The sequence below is a fragment of the Microcaecilia unicolor genome, chromosome 1 (assembly GCF_901765095.1).
Source record: "Microcaecilia unicolor chromosome 1, aMicUni1.1, whole genome shotgun sequence".
NCBI classification, from domain to species: Eukaryota; Metazoa; Chordata; class Amphibia; order Gymnophiona; family Siphonopidae; genus Microcaecilia; species Microcaecilia unicolor.
Genome location: NC_044031.1, coordinates 188,822,248 through 188,848,048, shown reverse-complemented (window position 1 = coordinate 188,848,048; position 25,801 = coordinate 188,822,248). Strand labels below are relative to the sequence as shown.

General features: G+C 40.6%; 1 protein-coding gene across 3 annotated transcripts in view; it reads left to right on the top strand.

Moving 5' to 3' along the window:
* TRAK1 (trafficking kinesin protein 1) overlaps positions 1 to 25,801 on the top strand; it is a 140,925-nt gene that overhangs the window by 100,289 nt on the left and 14,835 nt on the right. For all 3 annotated transcript variants that reach the window (XM_030203331.1, XM_030203320.1, XM_030203309.1), the window contains exon 14: positions 12,649 to 12,751. In XM_030203331.1, coding sequence (XP_030059191.1) covers positions 12,649 to 12,751 — 103 coding nt within the window. The remainder of the gene's footprint in view (positions 1 to 12,648; positions 12,752 to 25,801) is intronic.

Genomic DNA, 25,801 nt, shown 5'->3' with positions numbered 1-25,801 from the left:
TTAAAACATTATCTCCAGAGAGATTTAGTGACATTCTCATTTTTTTCACTTCATTTTCCAAGTTCCTGCATTGCTGTTTCATCTCAAGTAGATGATCGTTATACCAGGGATTTCTTTTCCGTTTTGAAATAGAGCATGTTCTTATCGGTGCTATATCATCTAAAATTATGGTTTGCTTTTGTAGCCAATCATTTAGTGAATATTGTGGTTCTAATTTAAAATCAGGACGTTGTCTTAAAATCAATTACCAAAAATCATCGACATTTATCTTTCCTCTAGTTACTGTTTGTTAACAGAAGGTTGTGTAGGTGGTTAAACCCTTTCTGAACTCCCTCAGTATCCTGAGATGTGGCTCATTTGGCCCCATGACATTGTCTGTTTTCAGTTTTTCAAGTTGTCCATAAACTTTGTTAGCATTATTTGTCAGTGTACCATCTGCAAGCAGCAAGTTGTTTACTGGTAGTGGAATATACCCAACAGGAGAGAAACGGGATCAGTATATGGGGGGAAACTACGAGGTCAGTAAGCTATTTATTCCTTTGCTATCATAGAGGTGGCAGAAAGGTTGAAGAAGATGACAAAATGAGATATTTTGAAGTTATAATCTGTTAATTAGATACCAAAGCCCACCCTAACTATCATGTTATGTAAGATTCTGTGGCTTTTTAAAAACTAGGTTTGAGGGGGCAGTAACAGTAGATTGCCATGCATTTTATAAGCCTGAGAGGAAAAGCTTTCAAGATAGGTAGTTCAGCTCATCCTACTGAATGTTGAAATTACCGAGTGTCTTTTAGAATAATTTTGCTTTGATCAAGAGTTGCTCCCCCCTTCCAGATCTGTTAGATTCTGAGCACTAGTAACATAGTAGATGACGGCAAAAAAAGACCTGCACACAAGTGATTTATTTTGGAGCAAAATAGATCAGCTTTGTGTTGTCATAATTCTAATAGTTTTAAATTAACCATATCCTCTGTAGGCAATTTGATTGGTAGTCACTGTGTTGATTCAAGAGACTTCCAGTATCTCTTCAGGATAAATTTCATAATGCCATAAAATATCTCTCCTTTTTCTCTCCCTATCTTCTTTCTCTCTCTTTATCTATCTGTTGCATGCATAGAAATTAATTCAAATTTATGTTGCCATTTTTGACTCGGAGGAAACCTGACATTTTGCTATATTTTTTATTGTATCAACCAAAATGTAAAGTGATTTGTGTATTTTTTTTAAGCCCCTGGAAGTGAGTAGACAGTAATATTTGTGTATGTGTAGAAGAGTACCTCCACCCCTATTTGCAAAGCCACGCTAGTGACTGTCAATGCGGACATGCCGACACAGCCCTTCCACTTTGAATGGGCTGTGTTGGCATTACCACACCCGCACCGACAGCCTCTAGCATGGTTTTGTAAACAGGGGGATATATATGTATGTTTGTGCATATCTGTATAAACTATATAGATAGAGAGAGAGCTGAGGTTCTCCACCCAGGCTTCAGAACACACTTCAGGATGTCCAAAATGAATATGCATGATATACATTTGTGTGCTTGGCTTCCATGTTAGGTAAATCTATTTTATACATATCCACTTTGGATAGCCTAAACATTCAACTGGATATATGGATATATGTGCCCTAGGGACTTAGTTGAAACCACTGATAACTTCTCAGAGAGAGAGAAAGAGATGCATGTGTGTATCATACATGTATAATATACAGACACCCACCCACACACACATTAAATAAATAAATATATATATATATATATATATATATATATATATATATATATATAGGTCAATATTTAAATCCCACAATCAGCATTTGTTTTTAAATGCTGGTCCTGGTCTTTAAATATATTACATGAATTCAAGCAGTAGAGATGGTGGTACTCAATATACACATACAGCTAGTGATATTCAGCCACTATCCATATAGCTAAGCAGTTTGATTTCAGCTAGCTTTTGTGCTGTCCTAAATTAAACCACATAGCTATACAGGTAGGGGCTGAATATTGGCAACTATCCATAGAGTTAGGCAGAATTCCTACACTCTGTCCTTGCTTAGCCCTGGCACTGTCAGCATAGTGATGGGGCAGTCTGTAAGAATTTTTAGTGGCACACTACATAAAGGGCACCTAGATTAAGGGGTCCTTTTACTGTTCCGTGGTAAAAAGTGGCCTGCGGTAGTGTAGGCGTGTGTTTTTACCACTTCTGAAAAGGCTTTATTTTAATGGGATGGGAAAAAGGCATGCGGTAAAACTGAAACCAATTCACGCCTAAAACAGGCATGAGCCCTTAACGCCAACAATTGATGTAGTGGTAAGGGCTCGCACACTACACGTGTGGTGACTGGCGTGGTGCCAGATTCCAATTACCACCCGGACATGATGCGCGTGGAAAAGGGGGAGAAATAAATCGAAATCAATGCGTTATGAGCGCGTGGAAATCTGAAATTACTGCCATATGGTGCGGAAGCCTGTCAGTAGTCTCATTTTGGCACTGTGAGTAGAGCCTGCGTACCTTTGTAAAAGGACCCCTAAGCGAGCAGGAAGCCACCAGTTTTTGTGCATTGTTTTTAAAGACACATGGAGGGTATATTTTCAAAGCACATTTCTGGCCCTTGTACAAAGACACGTTAGATTCTACGCATGTGCAGCGAGTGCCAAAATGAAGCTACCGCACCCCCACCTGTGGTAATTTCAGATTGTACCATGCACCCATAATGCCTGTATGATTTATTTATTTCCTTCCACGCACGGCGTTTCCAGCGGTAATTCAGCAAGATGGTGGCGTTAAGGGCTCAGGCTGGTTTTAGGCACCCGCTGGTTTCAGTTTTACCGCATGCCCTTTTCCCATCCCATTAAAAACAGACCTTTTTTTGTAGATGTGATAAAAACTGGCCCGACGCACTCCCAAAACATGCGCCTACACTACGTTCCGCAGGCCACTTTCTACCATGGCTTAGTAAAAGGACCCCTTAGACTTCAGTTGCTTAGTAACCTATGGAACTTTGTAAGTCTAAGTGCTTTGAAAATGAGTTCCATAGACACCTATGTGATTGATAAAAAAAAAATCTAGCTCAAATCAGCAGTAATGCCTACATTCAAGGTATGGATATTGGGCCTTATTCTATAAAGGGTATGTTCCTAAATTTACCCTCCTAAAGTTTTATGCTCCTAAATTTATGAGTGTAATTTATGCTCCTAAATTAGGAGCATACTCTATACTCCAAAATAGATTATGTTCCTAAATTAGGAGCATACATTTCAGGAGTATAAATTTAGCAACATTTAGAATAAGGCCCATTATGTGTGCTTGAGAGCAGATCTTGATTTTTATTTAAACATTTATATGCTTCTTATACCAACTGTCAAACTATTATTTGTTCAAGGCTGTTGATAAATAAGACATACACAAAGTCAAAAATAATTTAAAAATTATATACAGATACATCATTAAAAGCCACAACTTTTCTCACCCCTAGTTGTTATTTCTCCTGTTCCTGACTACAAACATCTCTTAAACAAGAAAAGACCAGCACGTATTTTGCAGTATTTTATAAAATATACATGCAAATTGTGGCTCTGCCCATGGTCTGTCTAAACTTTATCCCTATGCATGCACTGCACGTCATTTTAAATGTGACCTAATCATTCACCTTTATGAAATGGTTAATAAAATTACCCTCAAAGTGGCACAGGAAATTCATGAATGGGGTTTATACATTTAGGAGGTAATTTTGGGGTCAATATTCAAAGCAATTTAAACTGCCAGAAATGACTCCTGACCGTTTAAATCACTTGTCTGAGTCTAGCCAGGCATATTCAGCAACACTGCTGAAAATGTCCGGTTAGTTCCTAAGCCAAAAATAGCTACTTCGTGGGCATTCAGAGGGTAGAGTTAACACTTAGCCAGTTAAATGTTGAATATAAGTAGGTGCCTATCCACAGTGCCCTTTTATAAAATTGCCATCTTGGCGGCTACCACTTAACATAAAAACACTTTAAATACTTGGCTGATAAAATGTATATGTTTATGTATAGATATTTTTTCAGTAAATCATTGTAAGATTTTCACTATAGAATGTGTTCGGGAAGCTGATGCTTTTTGGAAATATTGAGGGCTTTTGAATACTCTGGTCAAACATTTGCTGGTTCCTTAAGATGACTAACCGAATAAAGTGGTCCAGCAACACACGTGTTTACATGTGTGGGAATGGAAGGAAAAAGAATGTAATTGTAAAGCAATAAATAAAGGCCTTACAAACACACTGGAATCTTGCACACCAGGTATATAATTTTTGCAGCATGGGTAAGCAAGGTACACAACCTAGGGGCTCATTTTCTGCCCCTAGGTTGTATACACCTCCCAATTTCATAATTATTTACCAAGTTGGCCTCTACTTTGGTATGTAATGTTCATTTCTGGGGGGTTAGTTTTATGCCATCCCAAAGCACTTTTATAAATACACTTGCACTGAAAAACAAGGTGAAGTAATAAATGTATAATAACAAATTAGCTTTTATTTTGTTTATCATAAAAACACTTTGTAAAATAAAATAAGTTTTCAAAATATTATTTATTCTGATTTGATTTATTTTATACAAATAAGAATGTTCCAAAAGAAATCATAGGAAAGGGGTAGCTGACACCCAGGGATCATAGTTTAGAGATCTGCATTTAAAGCTGATTTAAAAGAGCAATTTGAATTTAGTGGTTCCCCCCCCCCCCCCCCCCCCCCCCCCCCCCCCCCCCCCAGTAGACTTTATCTGCTGCATGAAAACTCTTTGTTGGCTGCCACAGTTGGCAACCTGTGTTTGCAGGTAGAACCAAGGAGGTTTAATGACAGGAGACGATGTGGCATCAAAAAGTTGAAGCTGGTGTCACCAGCAGCCACCATCTTGGTACTCCCAAAACAAACTATCAACTCCTGCTTGGGAACGGTGTTTGCAGGGATGAAAGTAGTTCCTTTGGAGTTCTTGTGGGAGTATACTGAGCCTCTCGATGACCACCTACCTCACACTGTCATAAGCATTCAAGTCTCAGGAGTCCAGTCATCCTTCCATCCGGGCCGGCCTTCAGGGACAGAGCAACACCAGGATCTGGCACCTCTTGACCAGACTTCTCCATCCCCATGGCTTCTCACTGAGAGAGACACTGCTGCCCTCTTTCAGTCTCAGCATGGCCTCTTGTGTGTAGAGTCCCCGCTGTGGAGAAGTGAAAAAAAGCTGCCTGGTTTTCCTGATTGGTAGAGTGATTTTCCCCTTCTCCCCCTTCACACACACATTCAGGCATCGATCTCCCCTCCCTGTTGTCTGCTATCTCTCCCTCTCGAGTCTTCCTGTCTCCTCCGTCTAGCATGTATCCCTGTCTACGATCCGGCAACTCTCCCTCAAGCACCCCCCCCCCCGGGTCAGACTTGTGCCAGAGGTGGGCCCACCAACAGTCCTGCAGCTTTCCTTTTCTGGTGCCCCGTCCCCTATGACACAACTTCCCTCTTTCTGAGGCGTCCCACCCAACGAGGTTTCATATCTTTATTGTCATCATAAGCAAAAATAAAGGCATACAGTACAGCACTGAAATGTACAATACAGCATTGCAAATAAAGCAAGCTCTTCAGCAATGTCTACAAGATTTTGAATATAACATTCCCCCCCCCCAACTCTGCCTAACTCCCCTTACACCTTCCCCCTCTGATCACCTCTTAACCGAAAGAAAGCAAAACAGTATAACCCTCACAAGTTTGCTATTGTTTTCAGTGACCCAATATGGTGGAAAGCTCCGCCCACTTACTCTGGGCAAGTCACTTAACCCTCCATTGCCCCAGGTTTGAATATAGTTGCAAAAACCACAGATAGGCGGTATATCAATTCCCTTTCCCTTCAGCCCAGATTATAGGCCAGATAGGCTCATGCCATTTCCTGTTATTAAACCTCCTTGGGTAGGACTCAGGAAGTCAAAGTTGAAATCTGAAATAGCACGGTGCAGTGCTCAAATAGGTGTGTTCTGCCTTCCCTCATTACTTTCAGCTTCTTACTTTGTGAGCATTGGACTCTGCCAACGTCATCCACAAATAAATAGTTTAAGTACAGTTAGTATTGGTATCAGAATGGAAAGAAAGTTGTAAGTCCCAGGCCTGGGTTTTGGTTTGGCATAGGCAGTGTAGGCAGCCACCTTCTAACACCAAATTTTGATAGAAGCTAGAATGCTAGTGTCATGCTACCATTTGGGTCTGCTTGCAGCACTCCTCTTGATTCTGCCCTGTTAGCAATAGTAGCAACAACTTGAAGACTCAGCATGGGACCTGCAAGCCAAAATGAAAGCACAGTCTCTGTGGTAGCTCTGCTTCTTGAACTGGTTGCCATGGTGGTCCATAGACCCCATGCTGACTTCCTTCCAATTTTTTCTGTCACCTCAACAGAAGGAGAAGTGATAGATACTTACATTGTAATTCTGGATTTATTGTATTCAATCTTGTTTTTTGTAATGTTATATTTTGTATGGTTTTCTGAGCTTTAATTCTTGAATTTATTTTATTCAACTTCTTGATATTTTGTAAACCATGTTGAACTTTATAGGCTATCTTGAAATATAAACAAGGTATAACAAATTATCTTGGGGGGAGGTCCACCCCCTTTCATGTTCATGTTTGTATATATCAAGGTTTTAAATTTGTTTCTGGCTCCCCAAGAGTATTAAATCAGTGAAAGAAGATAATGCCTTACCTTCAGTGGTGCAAATTCCAACCAAGTTGCCCATTACATTGCAGGGAGGCCTAGGGAAGGAGGGACCCCATTTATAGCTGTTTCTGTATCTTCTGATGCGGATCCCCCTGCTAAGGGGACTTTTCTAATATTTTGCTTGTGGGTCCCTAATTTGAATTCTGCCTCTGCATGATTTAATAAGCAAACTGTGACAGTATTGGTAGAGTTTAGGAATAGGGAGTATACTCATACATCACTAGTCTCAGAAGCTCACCAAAAGCAGTTCAAAATCATTGAGCGTCACCATTTGAAATGATCATATAACCAACCTTTAAAACAAAGAGCACAGAAACACGCACATCCCTCCTCAGCATTCATTTATAGTTGGGTGTTTAGCCTAGGCAGGGCAGTCCCCTGCAGCTTAAATGCATCTTATTTGGACTTCTTATTTTAATTGAAGACCATGATATTTATTTATTTATTGCATTTGTATCCCACATTTTCCCACCTCTTTGCAGGCTCAATGTGACTTACAATACATCATGAGTGGTGGAAATATATTAGAAAATAGACATTTAGTGTTACAGAAGGATCTTGGGTAACATGATAATGAAAAGAAAAACATGATAGTGGTATAACAAGTAGATACTATAAGACAATTCTGAATGTATGTGGAGGAGTTGTGTATATTCACATTGGATTATCTTTGTGAATGCAAACTTCTTGAACATGCACATACAATCAGATGCACTCCAAAACTATCCTCTGGCCATTTTCAAAATTATGAAACGTGCTGAATTATTTTAAAGACAGGCTGTTCTGTTTGCATGGCGTTGTTGTAAATGCTACAGCAGTATTCCAGATGCTACCTTACTGACTCAATGGATGATACGGTGAAGTAGGTTCAAGTTGTACATTTTGTTCAGTCTGTTGCTTGGAGTTCATTGTCCTTCTGATCTTCTAAAGTTGTTTGCTTTTGCTAGGAAAGTGTCTTCTGTACTTTTAGCAGCCTTTACATGTCACAAAGACTTGCTCACAAGAGACTGGATTTTGCTTTTGCTAATGCATGCAACATCTTTACAATTCCTAGATTAGAACCTGATGAAAACCAGGTTTCTTCAAAAAAATTGATGCTACTATTCACATGTTTGTGGGTGAAGGGTGTGAGCCAAACATGTCTCACAGTGTGTATAAGGGAATGGAGGCATTTCAGAAGCAGCACTGTACTGCTTTGTGTCCGTTCATCTTCTAACCAGAACTGATATGTCCTGCATTTCTTTTTCAACTTTCTTAAGCTGTTTTAACATGAAACTGAACCATGATTGCTAGGTGGCAACTCATGGGATGCTCTTTGCATCCTCTCCAAATTATAACCTCAGAAACATCTGATTTAAATTCTACATGATCATATTTCAGTTAGGAGATAGATTTTTAAACATGCTATATCTTTTTGTAAAATAATTTTGTGTTTATCAAATTTGTAAAAATGTATAAAAAGTGTTCACATTTAAAGACCGCTACATTAAACCATGCCCTGAATTCACAAGCTAAATAACATACTTTAAAAATGACCCAAAGAAAGCAGAGATAAGAATAATAAGAATAACAAACCAGGAAGAATTAGAGTTGTGGCATTTGGGTTTTTTTTTTACAAAGGCGCTAGCATTTTTAGCATGCGCTAATGATTGCAATATATGGGCATCTCTAGGGTTTAGGGCATGTAAAGAACACTAGCTTGCCTTTGTCAAAGGCCCACTATATGCTGTTTGATCACAAAGATTTCACCTTAAAATGGCTCAGTAGGAAACAGTTGCTACCCCCCCCCCCCCCAACTACCACCACCACCTTAGTTAAAATTTTTATTTATTTATTTTTTCTACATTTTTAGTCTTGGGGCCCTGTTTACTAAGCCATGCTATAGGCATGCTAGCGTTTTTAGCATGTGCTAAAAATTAGTGCATGCTAAAAACACTAGCACACCTTAGTAAACGGGGCCCTTGGTTTGGCTGTCCTTTTCCAAGAAAACACAAATAGGGCACCGTCGCTGCAAACATAGACCACCCTACCTTTGTTCAGCAAATACACAAAGTTGATGTAATGTGTCTGCAAGATAACAATTTGGTAAGCTTTTTTTGTCATCGCGTGTTCAATTCTCAAAACTCCCAGCAAAAATCCACTAAAAACCCAATCTTTCCCTGCATGAATTACTAGTTCTCTGATACAAATGGCTCCCCCATTAAAAAAAATTACCTTCAATTCTTTTGACCTCTACAGTACCAGTAGTGGTGCACCTAGCGGTCTGGAACAGGACATCTCACTTGAGGCAATTGGATGGGGGCAACTCCCCTCCCCCGATCACTCCTTCCAAGATTTTTGCTTGTTATGGCATCTCCCCTCAACTTCAAGTCCTCTGTACTTTACACTGTCACAGCAGTAATTCCTAATGGAAATTAAATTCAGGGCCTGCAAGCCTTCTCATGTTGACAGTGCCTATGGAAGACTGACCCCTTTCTTCCACAAGGGCATCTTGTTACCATGGAAACCTGTACAACATGGTGCATCACGAGACCTGTCAGCAAGTGAGGGTTTACAAGGCCACACACTGAATTTCCTTCTAGAAGTTACTGCTTCTACAGGGTAGATGCCAGTATGAAGGACAGCAGCACAATGGCAGGCCAAGATGGCAATAGGGCAGCATTGACTGCACTCTGATGGCTTTGAAAATTTGGCAACAGAGACAAATGCTTATGTGTAAATCCGGGTCTGTCTCTTACTACACATGTCCATAATTACTTACAAACTGTCCCTCTCTCCTGGGGCAATTTTCTTACTGCCCTCATAGATAGAAATGATTTGGATATTTTTTCAGCAGATTTTGCATTATTTTGCACAGTGAAATCATGCATTCACTTTCACTTTGAAAACTGCCCATTCTTAGTAATAGTTCATCAAGTTTTGCCCATTTGCAGAGCTTTATTGGCTGCTGCTGTGGGATTCTTCAGGATTTTAAGTGTTAAATGCTTCTGTTTTTCATGGTAAACATATTTGCACTTGGTTTTATGTTTGCCCTGGCGATGCTCCATCTGTGTCAACATAGAATATGTTGTAGAAAAGAAGATGCGTAACTTGAAACCTGGAGAATCTATGCTTTTGGTTCATGATTTTTCCATCTCTTTAGTTTCTATATCACATTTGAAAGATAGCTAGGCCTCTTTGAAGCCTTAATTGTTTATGCATTTATTTTTAGTCATGATATATTATAATTCCCGTATCAAAAATCATTCTGAGCTTGTTTTTGATTTTCTTGTTAGTATATAAGCATTGCTGCATTGGGTCAAGCCAAAGGTCCGTTGAGCACAGTATCCTGTTTCCAGCAGTGGCTAAGCCAGGTCACAAGAATCTGACAGGTTCCCAAAAGAGTAAATAGAATTCGTGCTGCTTATCCCAGGAAAAAGCAGTGGAGTTAACCCTAAGTCCACCTTAATAACAGTTTATGTACTTTTCTTCCAGGAACTTATCCAAACTTTTTTTTGAATGCTCTTGTGATAATAGGGCTGTGACCTTCATTTGGGGAATATTTTGGCATTGGATATTTAAAAAACAAAACTACAGAAGATCATTAAGGACTAGAGCAGTAGTTCCCAAACTGTAGGTAAAGACCCCAAAAGGGGTCACATGACCAGTAGATAGGGTCACAGACGCAGGGCTTCTCTCAAGCTCCACTGTGATCTATGCCCAGTCAGCCTGTGAGTCAGCAAATGTTCATAGGACCTTCTCCCTCGTCCTGTGTGGGTTCCTGTAAGATTGGAAACCCCATGCAGAGCATTGAGGTTTGTGAGCACACAGTGACACAGGGCCCTGTGCTAAGTAATGCTACTGTTGCCATCACCACTGATGCTGCTGCCTTCATGCTTTGGATAAATGGGGAGAGGAGAAATGGATGAGAGAGGGAGGAAAGCAGGAGTTGGCCATTTTGTTTTCATCTGGTGTCACATGAATCTTTATTAAAATGGGGTCATATCTGTTAAGTATGGGAAGCACTGGACTAGAGCCAATGTTCCTGGTGTTCATGGTACCAGGGATTTACTCTGTGATAGGTATTCAAAGAGCCAATATGAGTGAATTTTAACCAATTTAATGCTGTCAAGTTATTTAGCTAAAGTTTAAAAGATAAAGTTGCTTATGAGTATTCTTTAACTACACAAAACTTAAAAACAAGGCAGCCAGCTGTGCAATCATATTTAGGAAAACAAATTTAGCTAGTTAGTGTTTGAGTCAGTTTTTGTTTACTGCCTTGAGTGAGTATTGGTTTCAGTCTCAGAAGGATGGTTTGTAAAGTAGATAGATGAATTAACACAGTATTAATTGGCTAAGTTTGAATCTCTTGCCCAGTTTCTTTTGTCTTGAAAAATTTGTGTGCACAGCAAATGACAACATTTATAAGCCAGTTACGGCCTCTTTTACCAAACTGCACTAGCGATTCCCACGCGGGAATGCCAACAAAGCCTATTCAAAGTGAATGGGCTTTGTTGGCATTGCTGCACCGGGAATTGCTAGCATGGTTTAGTAAAAGAGGCCCACTTTTACATCTTACATCTTTTAAATATCAACCCCTCTATTGAAAATTAGTTATATGATTTATCACTTTATCACTAGGTCGGTGGTCATGAATCAGTAATAGTAAGTATATGTTGTAATTAACACATGAAAATAGCTGATTGTTAAATTGTCACCAATTTACTAAAAATCACCTGATTCCATCTTGATTCTGATTAATTAAATAAAATTTGAAACAAATTAGGGCATGCCACCTTATAATAAGCATATAACATTTATGACCATTTTGACTCTCTGCCTGCTAAAAATGATTTACCGTTTGACAGTAGTAATCACATAATAAGTTTTAAACTCTCCTGAGAGAAGGACCAGGTGGCATGTGACAGGTGTTTTATTTGGATCGTGTGGGCTAACACTGTGAAGGCAACTCTCAAGCCAGAAAACCTATGCAATCATGGCACTGTGTGATTCTGTTCTTCCTTTGTTTCTCTCAATAAGCTTTAATTATGCATGACTTCACATATTTAAAGTTAATTTGGAATGCCCTGTGTTAGGGAGCTGCATTTTATAACAATGTAATTTGTAAACTTTTGCAAACAAAAATCAGACTTTGAGCAGGGGATGGATTATGTTGAGTTGCTGGAGCAGCAGCTACTGTATAACTTTAATGTTGATGAGGGCAAATATAATTTGGTGTAAAATAGACTGACTCTTCATTGATAATTCCACCAAGGTCCAATCTTTGCCCACACTTTAACAAAACCACCGTTTGTCCCTGAGAGTGTCTTCCCTTGCCATTCAGGCCATTTATACCTACAAATATGGTTGTATGTAAATACCCATTAAAACTTGTTATAAACTGCAGCTGAGAAAGGAAAGTTTGTTATGGTGGGTCAAGTGGTGAATCCAGAATTTTATAAAAGAGAGCCTTTGTGGACATGAGAAAGTCCTAGGGTTAAAAAAAAAAAAAAAAGCAACAACCCCCCCCCCCCCACCCCCACCTCACCAATATGATGTAGTAGTCTATTGAAGGTTGCAAAATAACCCTACCCTGCTACTTCCAACAGATTCATGGAAGTTCTGCCCACCACTGAGCCCTCCAAGCCTAAGTGAGATATTGGGATTTGTAGTTCAGTGACACAGAGTTAAGTGAACACTGAAATACATGTGCTTCTGGGACCTCCAAACATGGCACTTAGAAACGTGTGGTTATAGCTGGAGGAAGGAAGTTAGTGTGGCAGCCCAGAATTGCTAGTGTATTTCATGTGTTGTACACATATCGCAGAAAAAGGGTATTCCATCATTTGCTACATCTGCTTTTGCAAAACAGAGCCTCTTGTGCCTTCACCAAGATTTTTTTTTATTTTTATTTTTTTATTTTTGCAATTTAGTTCCTCATCCTGGGAAGTGTATGTCACAAACCAGCTCCACTTTCACCTTCACCACCTGCCGCATCCTGCATCCTTCTGATGAGCTGACTCGAGTCACTCCAAGGTAAGGGGCTTTAATCCTGCACAGAGAGCATTGCTAACTGTAAACCTCTTTGTTCCAGGAGGAAGGATGACACAACTGCAAAATCATTCTAGAGGGAAACAATCTTATTGTCTCCAAAATGAATTAGCTTTCAAGGATTTTTTTTCCATATCACATGAGAACTTCTGCCTTATAGCTTCTCTGAGGGCAAGCAGGCATAATATTCTCATATGGGTGGTGACATCATCCATGGAGCCCGCTGCGGACACTGCTCTATTGCTCTGTTCCTTTAAAAGTGCCCCCGCTGTGCAGGTGCCTTCCCACCCAAAGCTTGAGCATGGAACCAGCAGTCTTTCATTTTCCGCAGAGCAGAGAGGTTGGATTTCTAATTTCTCCTCAGCGCGTCAAACTGTCTCTGTTTGGTGCCTTCCCTTTTTGGGATATTTTTTCTGTCATATTTTCTTTTCTCATTTCTAAGTTCAACCAAAATATATATTTTTTTCAAATTCTTTTCTTTTTCATTTTTCGGCCTTTGGGGCCTCTGAGGCCTTTTTTTGACTGAGGATTGGTTAGAGATTTACTCACACTCCTCAGACCACTGAGCCTTTTGACCTTGTGTCGGCCATTTTTCCCTCCATGTCAGAGGGTGGCGAGTGGTTTTAAAAGTGTACTTGGTGTGCGATAAGACTATCTCAGGCACAGACCCCCGTAACTGTGTGTTCAATTCTGGGTTTGGAGCACCAGGACATACAGTGTGACCTCTGTCAGCACATGCAATCGAGGACACTTAAAGCACACAGAGTCCAACCTGAAACACTCTTTAGTTCTGCATTGGCATTGAGCATGGCACGGGATTCAGCACCAGATTTCCCCAATGAATATGCAAGAGATCTATTTGTATGCACTGCTTCCACTATATGCAAATAGATCTCATGCATACTCAGTGGAAATTTGAAAACCTAATCTGGTGAAGGCTGAGATTAGACACCCCTGATCTAGATTATGACTCTCCTTCTAAAGAGGGAATCATTGTTCCCCTTCATACAGTTATTAAGAATGCTCTTTTAAAAAAAACCGGGAAGCTCCACTAATAGTTCAGGTTGCTTCAAAGAAAATTGATACCCAGGTACAAGATACAGACATGCACTGAGTTTGAAAAACACAATTACCCCATCGTTCTTTAGTTGTGGAATCCACTTTAAAGCGCTAATGCTGGTGCGAGATCTCATGCCTCTGTTCCTCCAGGCAGAGAAGCTGGAACCTTAGATACTTTCGGCAGGCGAACATTTCAAGCCTCTGTGCTAACCAGCTGCATATTAGATTATCAACTTCCACAATCCACTTGAAGTCTCTAGTACAGAGTGCTCTTTTCTTTACAAACTTTACAAACAAGGCTGCTGAGTTTTTTAAAATCCACAGGAAGCTTCTAGATTATCGCAAATATCTGGCAGACAAGGCCTTTGCATTCACTTTGAACGTCTCTTTTCGCATCTCCCGCTTTAGAAGTAGCAATGAGACATTTTTTCTTGGCTCAGAGTTTCCAATCTCAAATTTGCTTATAAGGACAGTTAGCAGATGTCCCATGTCGTGGAGACAGTTTATTTGGTGACAAAGTTGAGAAAGTGGCCAATCTGATTAAAAAACATACAGATCCCATTAAAACTCCAGGCCACAGCTCTCTAACGCTGCTTCTTCTAGAGAGGTGGCCCTTCATAACTTTTGAACATGGGGTACTTTCAGTGTAGTTACACTTTGCATTGAGAAAGAAGACGTCTCGCTGCTAATGAGGGGGTTGTTTTACTCCTGATACTTCTCATACCAAAAAAGACTGATTCTCACTTCAGGGTTATGAACAAATAACCAACTCGGACAAAAGTTTTGCATGGTTTCCGAAGGTTCCTTCTCCCATGATCTAATTCAATGACTGGCTTTGCTCTCTAGACCTACAAATCCATTCTTCCTGGTAATAGGAAGTGTCTGCTTTTCTGCGGTTGGACTCTGCATTATCAGGACAAAGTCTTGCCATCTGGCTTGGCCTCAGCTCTTCATGTTTTCACAAAATGCCTGATAGTATGATAAAATGAGAAGAACAGTGAAAAAACAACTTGCAACTTACAGGAGCAACTGCGAGGGTCAAAAATTTACATCAGGCATGGATGCTTTTCAAAAATACCATCCTGGAAGCCCAGGCCAAATATATTCCGTGTATTAAAAAAGGAGGGAGGAAGACCAAACTACAGGCGGCATGGTTAAAAAGTGAGGTGAAGGAAGCTATTAGAGCTAAAAGAAAATCCTTCAGAAAATGGAAGAAGGAACCGACTGAAAATAATAAGAAACAGCATAAGGAATGTCAAGTGAAATGCAAAGCGCTGATAAGGAAGGAAAAGAGGGACTTTGAAAAAAAGAATGCGTTGGAGAAAAAAAAACACATAGTAATTTTTTTTTTTAGATATATTAAAAGCAAGAAGCCAGCAAAAGAATCGGTTGGACTGCTAGATGACCAAGGGGGGGGGGGGGGGGGTACAAGGGCCAATCAGGGAAGACAAGCCATAGCAGAGAGATTAAATGAATTCTTTGCTTCGGTCTTCACCGAGGTACATTTGAGAGAGATACCAGTTTCAGAAATGGTATTCAAAGCTGATGAATTGGAGAAACTGAATGAAATCTCTATAAACCTAGAGGATGTAATGGGGCAATTTGACAAATTGAAGAGTAGCAAATCTCCTGGACCAGATGTTATACATCCCAGACTATCGATAGAATTGAAAAATGAACTTGTGGAACTATTGTTAGTAATATGTAATTTATCCTTAAAATCGAGCGTGGTACCGGAAGATTGGAGGGAAGCCAATGTAACACTGATATTTTAAAAAGGTTCCACAGGAGATCCGGGAAATTATAGACCGGTGAGCCTGACGTCAATGCCAGGCAAAATGGTAGAGACTATTATGAAGAACAAAGTTACAGAACATATTCAAAAGTATGGATTAATGAGACAAAGCCAACATGGATTTAGTGAAGGGAAATCTTGTCTCACCAATCTTTTACATTTCTTTGAAGGGGTGAACAAACGTGGATAAAGGTGAGCCAGTTGATATTGTGTATCTGGATTTTCAAAAGATGTTTGACAAAGTACATCATGAATGACACCAAAGCAAATTGGAGAGTCATGGGATAGGAGGTAGTGTCCTATTGTGGATTAAAAACTGGTTACAAGATAGAAAACAGAAAGTATAGTTAAATGGTCAGTATTCTCAATAGAGAAGGGTAGATAATGGGGTTCCCCAGGGGTCTGTGCTAGGACAGCTGCTTTTTATCATGTTTATAAATGATTTAGAGATGGGAGTAACTAGTGAGGTAATTAAATTTCCTTATGACACAAAGTTATCAAAGTTGTTAAATCGCAAGAGGATTGTGAAAAATTACAAGAGGACCTTTCAAAACTGGGAGTCTGGGCGTCTAAATGGCAGTGTGAGCAAGTGCAAAGTGATACATGTGGGAAAGAGGAACCCAAATTATACCTATGTAATGCAAGGTTCCACATTAGGAGTCACTGAACAAGAAAGGAATCTAGGCGTCATCGTTGATGAAATGTTGAAACCCTCTGCTCAGTGTGCTGCGGCTGCTAAGAAAGCAAATGTAATGCTAAGTATTATTAGGAAAGGAATGGAAAACAAAAATGAGGACATTATAATGCCTTTGTATCAGTCCATGGTGCGACCGCACCTCGAATATTGTGTTCAATTCTGGTTGCTGCATCTCAAAAAAGATATAGTGGAATTAGAAAAGGTACAGAGGAGGGCGACGAAAATGCTAAAGAGGAATGGGACGACTTCCTTATGAGGAAAGGCTAAAGCAGCTAGGGCTCTTCAACTTGGAGAAGAGACGGCTGAGGGGAGATATGATAGGGGTCTATAAAATAATGAGTGGAGTGGAACGGGTGGGCGTGAATCATTTGTTTACTTTTTCCAAAAATACTAGAATTAGGGGGCACGCGATGAAGCTACAAAATAGTAAATTTAAAACGAATCGGAGAAAATTTTTCTTCACTCAACGTGTAATTAAACTCTGGAATTCATTGCCAGAGAATGTAGTAAAAGCAGTTGGCTTCCTAAAGGAAAAGTCCATAGACCATTATTAAAATGAACTTGGGGAAAATTCACTTCTAATTTCTAGAATAAGCAGCATAAAATGTATTGTACAGTTTTGGGATCTTGCCAGGTACTTGTGACCTGGATTTGCCACTGTTGGAAACAGGATGCTGGGCTTCATGGACCTTCGGTCTGTCCCAGTATGGCAATACTTATGTACTTATGATTGAGTAGATTCATGCTAAGCTATGTATTTCTCCAGCTCTTTAGGTTCGGTATATGATTTTGTTTTGTTGTTGTGTGTAATTTTCATGATAGCAGGGGCAAATAATACAAATTCTGTATTCAGTGACTGTAGACACGGTGTAAGAGCGAGAAAAGCTTTCCTAGTGAAAGCCGTGTATTTTGCAAAATCTGGAGTGATAGTGATGAAGTTGTAATTACAATTAATCCAACCTTTGGATTTTGCTGCCTGCAGAATAGTATGCACTTGTGAATATTGTAGCACTTTTAAAATTGCTGGTCTACGATATTTTTGATTAGGACTTCTCTGTGAAGGAGCCCTGTGCGCTCTTTCTATCTCGAATGGCCTTTCGAAGGAAAGTTGCAATAATGAAGGAATGAAAAATTCAAAAAACCTTGAGAGTATTTTCGCCCTCCATACCCTCTGTTATTTCGAGTATACGAATGTTGTTGCGTCTGTTATGATTATCTGCGTCTTCAAAGATGGTTTTCAGTTCAGGCGCCATCTTTTGTTTTACTTTACAAATTGCACGGCTGTCCTCCAGGCTACTAATATGGCAGTTCGCTTCCACTAAGCGTTCTTCAGAAATTAGAGTTGTTTTCGATGAGTAAAGTTGTTATGAGTACTAGTTGTGAGCTGATGCCCATTGGAACTGTTGCACACGCTTCCTCTGTGCTGCAAGGTTCTTTGCTCGGGCAGCCCAGGTCCGACTTCTGTTGTTTACTAGCCTTATCACCGAGAAAGCGACTTCAGTTTTACTGTGACGCTGCAGGGACATCATTAGGAAGTAAATTGCAGCGAAAATAAAATGGATAGAAAATGCCTTGCTCAAAAATAATAGTGGAAAAGGCTTCAGACACTCAGTGAGCCGATTTTTTAAAAATTTATGGGCTCACTGACTCGTTTGGCGGCTTCAATTTCTCTGCAAACTTAGCCTACCACGAGCATCCTCATTAGCCAAAAAACCTCTGTGTACTTTTTTAACTTTTTAACCCTTAATAGTGTCGCTTTATTTCAATCAACATTAAAAGGTACACTTATCTTCTGCTGCTTTCTCATACAGGACTCCCGGCACGCCCTACAACGAGCTCCCGTTTCGCCAACAGCTTCTTAAGGAGCAGTACCGCTTATCTCTAAGAATATATAACAAGCAGATTATTATGATCCCAAAGAGGGTAGAAGAAATCATTTACTAACAGCTAGGAGACTTACTTGAGATCTTCCTGTACTAGCAAGATGCAGCGTCCTATCTTTCTAAAATGGCGGACGCTATTTATCATGACGCCGTCGACGTCTGTCCAGTCATCTGCTCTTTGCTATTTAAAGAGCTAAGTAATCAATTAGGCTGAAGAAAACTGGAAAAACTAGAAAAAAACTTTCCAGTCTACTCTTGTATTGAGCCCCATGGGACTCAAAGTTTACAATCTATGTATCCATCTTTGTTCTTTGCGGATAAGTGACTTGTCCCTATCTCCGCCTCGGCTAGACATAGGGACATGATCTATCGCTATGCATTTATAGTCCTCAAATTTATGGGTCTTATCTATACTGTGTCTAACTAAAGGGGCTTCCATACGTGACACCTTTAAATTATGTTTATGGTCAGATAACCGCTGTTTAAGTTGGCGAGTAGTTTTTCCTACATACAATTTAGGACAGGTGCACATCATAATATACACAACATAAGTGGATTCACAAGTTGTATTACACTTTAATTCATGACATTTGTTGTCAATAGGATTCATAAATCGATAAGTGGTTAGCATATTCGGACAAAAACTACATTTCCCACAATAGGTATGACCTTTAATCCTCTCTACTGGTCTTCCATGTTCTTGCAAAAGTTCTTTCAAGTTCCTATCACGGCTATATGCTATTCGTAATTTATGATTTGACCCTAACAGATTGGGGATTCCCATCACTAAATGTACTATCTTGACTTGGTTGGCTGACTGTATCTCCTACTTATATGCTGAGGCTGGGCTGACCCTTCAAGGCCATATCTTCACTCATAATGTAAGAGCCATGGCGGCTTCAGTAGCCCGTTTCCGCTCTGTCTCCATTGAAGAAATTTGCAAAGCAGCAACATGGTCTTCTTTCCACACCTTCACTGCTCACTACTGTCTGGAGCAGTAGTCTTGCAAAATCTTTTTACTATTTGAATGTTAACTCTACCTTCCAGCTCTTTCTTTCCACCAGGCTCACTTTCTGCTTCAGTTACTAAGTTCATTATTAACATTGTGAGCCTGGCAGCTAGTAAGTCCCACATGTGAGAATACTATGCCTGCTTGTCCTCAGAGAAAGCAAAGTTACTTACTTGTAGCAGGTGTTCTCTGAGGAGAACAGGCATATATTCTCACATCCCTCCTACCTGCACTTGGAGTTGTCTTGTTAGCTTTCGTATTATACTGCTGGTTCCGTACTCAAGTATCGAGAAGGCACCCATGTATGCGTGATGGGAGGACACTGCCTCAAAGTGATTAAAGTGACAGTGTCCTCTGCACCGAGCTCTGGATGATGTCACCCCCATGTGAGAATGTATGTCTGCTGTCCTCGGAGAATACCTACTACAGGTAAGTAACTTTGCTTTATAATCACCTTGGTCTTGTAAATGTCTATTCTGTGACTTTCAATACAGTACCCTTCATTTACCACTTAAAAAAAAGTCACATTTTACAGTCTCTTATTACTCATTAGGGATGTTCTGTCCATGATGTAATAATTTGTACAATCTCTGCACCAATATCTAGACATTTATCATTGCTGTCATAGGAGTCCATTTTGGCCTATATCCCCCCCCCCCCCCCCCCCCCCCCCCCCCACTTCCCAGCTCTCTTAAATGACTTTTGAGTTCTTTTACAACACAAATGTGACCCACTGAGCAAAAAGGTACCAAATGTGGGGCATGTGACTTATTTATACCACAAGATAGAGGGATATCAACTGCTAATCTTGCATAATTTCAGCCTCAGGTATGGACTAATTACATCTTTAAAAAATAAGATATGTTTATCAGTTTAAAAAAGTAATTAACCCCAGAAATCATACCCCTCTTTGGATACCTGCAGTATTTAGGCTGTAAAACATAAAAAGAATCAAAATTGTGAAAAAAAAATACATAGTCCTATTCTACTGACTCTGTTACACAAAACTTTCAAAAATGAAAGTTGGCCCTTTTTTATCTGTGTTATTTGTAACCCCACTTTTGGTACCTTTTTGCTCAGCAGGTTACAAGTTGTTTTTCTTTCGTAACCAAAAGAATAGAAGGGGGAATCTTGTCCTTCCTGTTGCCATCCAGATTCCATTTCCCAGTGTCAGCATGCAGCGTAATTCCATCCACTGTCATCTTTTCTCTGCTGCCTAACCACAGACTCCACGTTCCAATATTAGGATGTTCCTTGTGCCAGCTGCAAGTGCCATATCTCATCCTGTGTGTAGCTAGGGCAGGAGCTTTGCCACAACAAAAGTCACAGCATGTGCAAAACTGTTTGGGGCCTTCTTTGTGTAGTAGAACGTAATCTTTACTGTCCCATTCTAACTGGGAAAAAGACTGAAGTTTGACTAAGTAGCTAGAATATTTGACATATTCAAAAATGTAATTGTCAGTTATCAAGTTCAGTTAGGGTACTAACCTGTACAATTTGCCCCTTAATGCGTGCTAAAGGGCTCTAATGCTTGTTGCTGTGCCCTTATGCAATGATAATTAGGTCACCCTGCGTTACATAGTACCGAGATGCAAAATGAACAAATGCAAGTAAAGCAGCTCATTTCTGTGTAAGCACTATATTGAGGCTTGCAGTGTGCACTAGTGCATACTGCAAGTTGCATTATAGTCGGTAAAATAACCCCAGCTAAAATCTGGGGTTATTTTACCAACCTAAAGCATTGGGCCACTGTGCCACATCCCAACGTTTTCAGGCCACATATTAACGGAGGAATACCATTCATCTATAGCTGTGACCAGCCCAGAATGCTTCCTTCTCCCCTAGCTGAGACTCCTTCCCAATCAAGGATCCTCCCTTGTTCCACCCCAACCTGGACCCTCCCCCCCCTACAATCGAAAGGGCAGCCCCCACCTGCAAATGCCCCTTCCTACCAGTGAAGATCCTCCCCAAGGCAGTAAACTATTCCGCAGTTGCTCCTGCCCTTGCCAGCATCTTCTTCCAAAATGGTGTCAGCGACCCCTAGCAGTGGTACTACCGCTAGGGGTCATTTTCCTGTATGAGGTCACCACTATTGATGAAGAGTGCTGACCTCTTTCACAGCAAGAAAATGGAGTGGAGAGGACCAAATATCAAGAGATCAGTCGCCACACACAAGGGTAAGATGCTCCAGAAAAACCTTTATTAGGACCCAACACGATCCGTGTTTCAGCTATATCAGCCTTCTTCAGGGGTCAATCGATGGATGTTCGATAGTATATCGATTGATGGAGCATTAGATAGTCAACTGATTGAAATCACAAAAACCTTTAGCCAGCTCCTCTTGAACAAAATGCCAAGAGAGTGCAATTTCAAAAGCCACTTAACCGGCTGAAGGGCCGGGAGCAGGACTGCAGAAGACAAACACAAATAAGAATGGAGGGGTGGTAGTCCCTGAACGATTATCAGAGGATTGTGTTCAAGAGGAGCTGGCTAAACTAAAGGTTTTTGTGATTTCAATCAGTTGACTATCTAATGCTCCATCAATTGATATACTAACGAACATCCATCGATTGACCCCTGAAGAAGGCTGATATAGCCGAAACACGGACCGTGTTGGGTTCTAATAAAGGTTTTTCTGGAGCATCTTACCCTTGTGTGTGGTGACTGATCTCTTGATATTTGGTCCTCTCCACTCCATTTTTTTGCTGTGTTCGATTGCTGTGGAGAGTGCAAACCCCTCTCTGTTTTTCTGAGCGCTGACCTCTTTAACATGTGGCCTGAGAGCATCAAGCTTCACCTTGGTGACTCGGTGCTTCTGTGTGGTACCAGAATTCTGTTTGTGAGGCTTGCAAGCAGTGTTATTCTTTTACCACGGGAGTCAGGAACCTGCAGTACTGCAATACCACAGGTTGGTAGTTCCCATGGTAAATCAAGATGTGGTAAAAGCCTGTCTTTGTAATTTCAATCCTTATTGCCATAAGTTTTACTGGAGCAGTATACAGATTTGTATAAGTCTAATCTTGGGGGTAAAATCCTTTTTTTTTTCTTTCTCTCAAAGTCACCACTATGCTTTTCCTTTAAATTCAGATAGATGTGATGCAGTGTTAATATGACTTGACACCCTGATCTGCATGGGTCTGTTTCAGAAAATGTGAATTATAACATCTTAGCTGGTGAAGAGGAACTTCTTAACTATGAATGATTCTTCACAGGTCATGTGAGCAGGAGGATGAAACTGAATTGTATCACACTTTGATGCCAGGCGATGTAGGGCAGAAACTATGATTCAACATGGCAGGGGGTGAGCAATGCTGCCAGTGGTGCCTCGGCGCTGGCAGGGTCACGTAGAAGGAATGCTTAGTGTGTGTGAAACCAGCTAACCCCAGCAGACTAGCCATTTACACAAGGTCATCATTCTAACCTGACTAAATTTCATGTAGCAGCAAGGTGTCACTATCAAGACAGCTAACCTTGAGGCTGCAAGTGAAGCACAGAGCTAATTCTGCTAGGAGGAATGTGTTAACCTCATTCAGACCAGTAAAGTTATCTACCATGGTGATTCGTAAACGTCTTCCAGAAGCACCCTGACTGCTGTGGTTTTCAGGATGTCCCCAATGAATACATCGGTGTTCTCATTGTGGCTGCCCAGAAACTAATTTGGTTAGATATGTTTTAGGGCTGAGTTGAGAAACACTACCTCTACTGTACAGAGAAACCATTGCTGTTCTAAGTTCCTCTTCAAACGTTCAAATATTTGAAAGGTATTAATCCGCCAACAAATCTTTTCCGGAGACGGGAAGGCGGTAGAACTAGAGGGCATGAATTGAGGTTGAAGGGGGGCCAGACTCAGGAGTAATGTTAGGAAGTATCACGGAAAGGGTGGTGGATACTTGGAATACCCTCCTGCGGGAGGTAGTGGAGATGAAAATGGTACCTTTTTAGAAGGAATGGATCTACGGAATCTTAGCGGAGATTGAGTGGCAACACTGGCAGATGGGAAGCAAAACCAGTTATGGGTAGACTTCTACGGTCTGTGCCTTGATTGTGACTGAATAGATATGGATGGGCTGAAGTGTAAATTGTAAGGGGCTTTGATGTTAGCTTCAGAACTCTTAGTACAAGAACAGTGCTGGGCAGACTTCTATGGTCTGTGTCCTGAGAATGGCAATGACAAATCGAACTCGAGTATACCTATAAAGTATCACATCATTTACTGTGTTACTATGTTACTCTTTCTCCGCATGCTGCAGCGGCTGCTCATAGCTTCTGCAGCGTCCTGGTACTGCTGCTCATTTACCCTAGGGTTTAAAATAGCAATACTAGCATTTACAACAAAGAAGACTATTAAGAGAGTTCTGGATTTATTTAACTTCCTTTGGAAAGCTAAATGTTTTGAAAGTTTCTGAAAGTTTTTATTTGATTGCTATTATCTTTCTGAATCATGGTTTAAGTCATGCTGTTGTGCCATCTGTCTTCATCAGACTCTTATAAAGGCATCATGCTGATATATGTGAGGGATTAATGGAACCGGATGAAAGGTGTCAGTTTTGAAAAAAAAAAAAATAAGCAGCATGGCCGTAATCACTTTTCATTTAACAAAATGAGAGAGAGGTGTTTAAAATGTGAAAGGGGTTAAGAATAAAATTAAGTGGCATGAATTTAAGGCTGAAACATGCAGTGGGGACTAAAAAAAACAAAAAAAAAACCAAATACTGTTTTGAGCAGCATTATTCATACCTTAGCATCGTTTGGTGTCTCCCAAAGGGAAAGTGACAAATGGAGTCTTAGAGGTACCTCACTCCCACCGCCTCTTTCTTGTAATTTAAAATATCAAAGCAAAATGCTACATTTATTAGCCTTGGACTGAAGCCAAAAAGTTTACTATTTTTAAAAGAAAATAAAAGATGTTTAACTTAGCTGACACAGTATAGACCTAAGGGCTGCTGTTACTAAAGCTTTTCTTCTATTCAGTATCTATGACAGAAATGCATAGACGTGATAAATCAGTACTCCATGGGCATAATCCAGTGTACTACCAGTTGTGCCTTCAAACATAAAATTGTGTGTAAAAAGTAGATAGAGAGTAATAAAGCTAACACTGAACAGAACAGGTTTTACTAATGGGTAGCTCTTTTCTTAAGTGTCTCCAAACATGGTCAGTTTGGAAGAGAGTTGCGCCTTGCATCATCTAAGGGATGGTACAGAAGTGGTCTTGAAAGCTCATGTGATACGGGGCAGACTGACCATTTGGGCAACTGGGCAGTGACTGAGGGCTAAGAGTCTCAAGGAGGCCCAGAGGCTCTGCCCGGTTGCCCGCCGGCGGTCCTACCATGAAGGGTCCTAGTGGTCTAGTGGCTTCTTCGGGGGCAGGAAAGAATCCCACTCTTTCCTGCCCGCTGCTGCTAGTGTGCCAGGGCTGGTGCTGCTGTGTTTTAAAAATGGCTGCCGAGACTTCCTGCAGCAGTCTCTTGATGCTGCCAAGACCCGCAAGACTGCTGCGGGAAGTTTCAGCAGCCATTTTGAAAACACACCGGCGCCAGCCCCAGGCACACTAGCGTCAGCAGGCAGGAAGGAGTGGGATTCTTTCCTGCCCCCGAAGAAGTCACTAGACCACCAGTTTCCTTCAAGGTAGGACCCACTTGCAGAGGTCTGTAGTGTGGGGGAGGAGGGCTGCAATTGCAGCGGTGGGGCAGCAGTAAGTGGCTAGGGGGGGGGGGGGGCACAATGACCCTTACTGCTCTGGGGCCCAGACCACTGTCAGTCTGCCCCAGTGTGAAACGTCTTCTTTATGGTTCTTTTAAGTAGGGGATTTCAAACCCATTTTTTGAGTAGCCTTCTAGGTAATCTGGTTTTCAGGAGGCCATGCGTGGAAAACTACTACACGCATATCTAGTGGGTAGTGTGGGATCCTGAGTGCCTGCAAATGTACTTGAGGACCAGGTAGAAAACTGCGTCTTTAAAACATGCCACAATCCTCCAGGACTGATGCAGCTTTTAGAACTCTGCACTGGGAGTGATATTGCACTTTGGTCAATATTATTTGTGATGTCACAATGCCAGGACTGATGCAGCTCTTATGCACTGGGAGTGATATTGCACTTAGTGAACCTGATTGGTCAGTGTTATTTGTGATGTCGTAATGCCACCTACACTATCTCGTTTTTATGTGTGTTCTGTGTGATCTAATTCCAACTTTTTTTTTCTCAATAAATATATTTCCAGATCTATTTAAGCAGAAATAACTCTCATTTTTATTTTTACTTTTTTTCAAAATTTAATTTCACCATCTTTTTTTCACAAACCAATTTCATTCCACAGTAACAATGGAATGCAGGAGAGCTGCTATAGTCAAATGCCCTCTGTTCCTTTCCATTAGGCAGCATCCTGATTTCTTGCATGCCTTGCTTGTTTGACTTTTTAAAAAAATCTTTGTTGCCTGCGCTTTTACTATGTATGCCTCATTTTCCTCACGGGTTATTGCTTGTGCATGGAGTTCTTGTGGTTCTTTCTGTTTGGTGTCACTCTGTTTGGCTCTGTAATGAAACAGAAATGAATATTGATTGAAGTAGTCTTCACTTTGATTACTACCAGA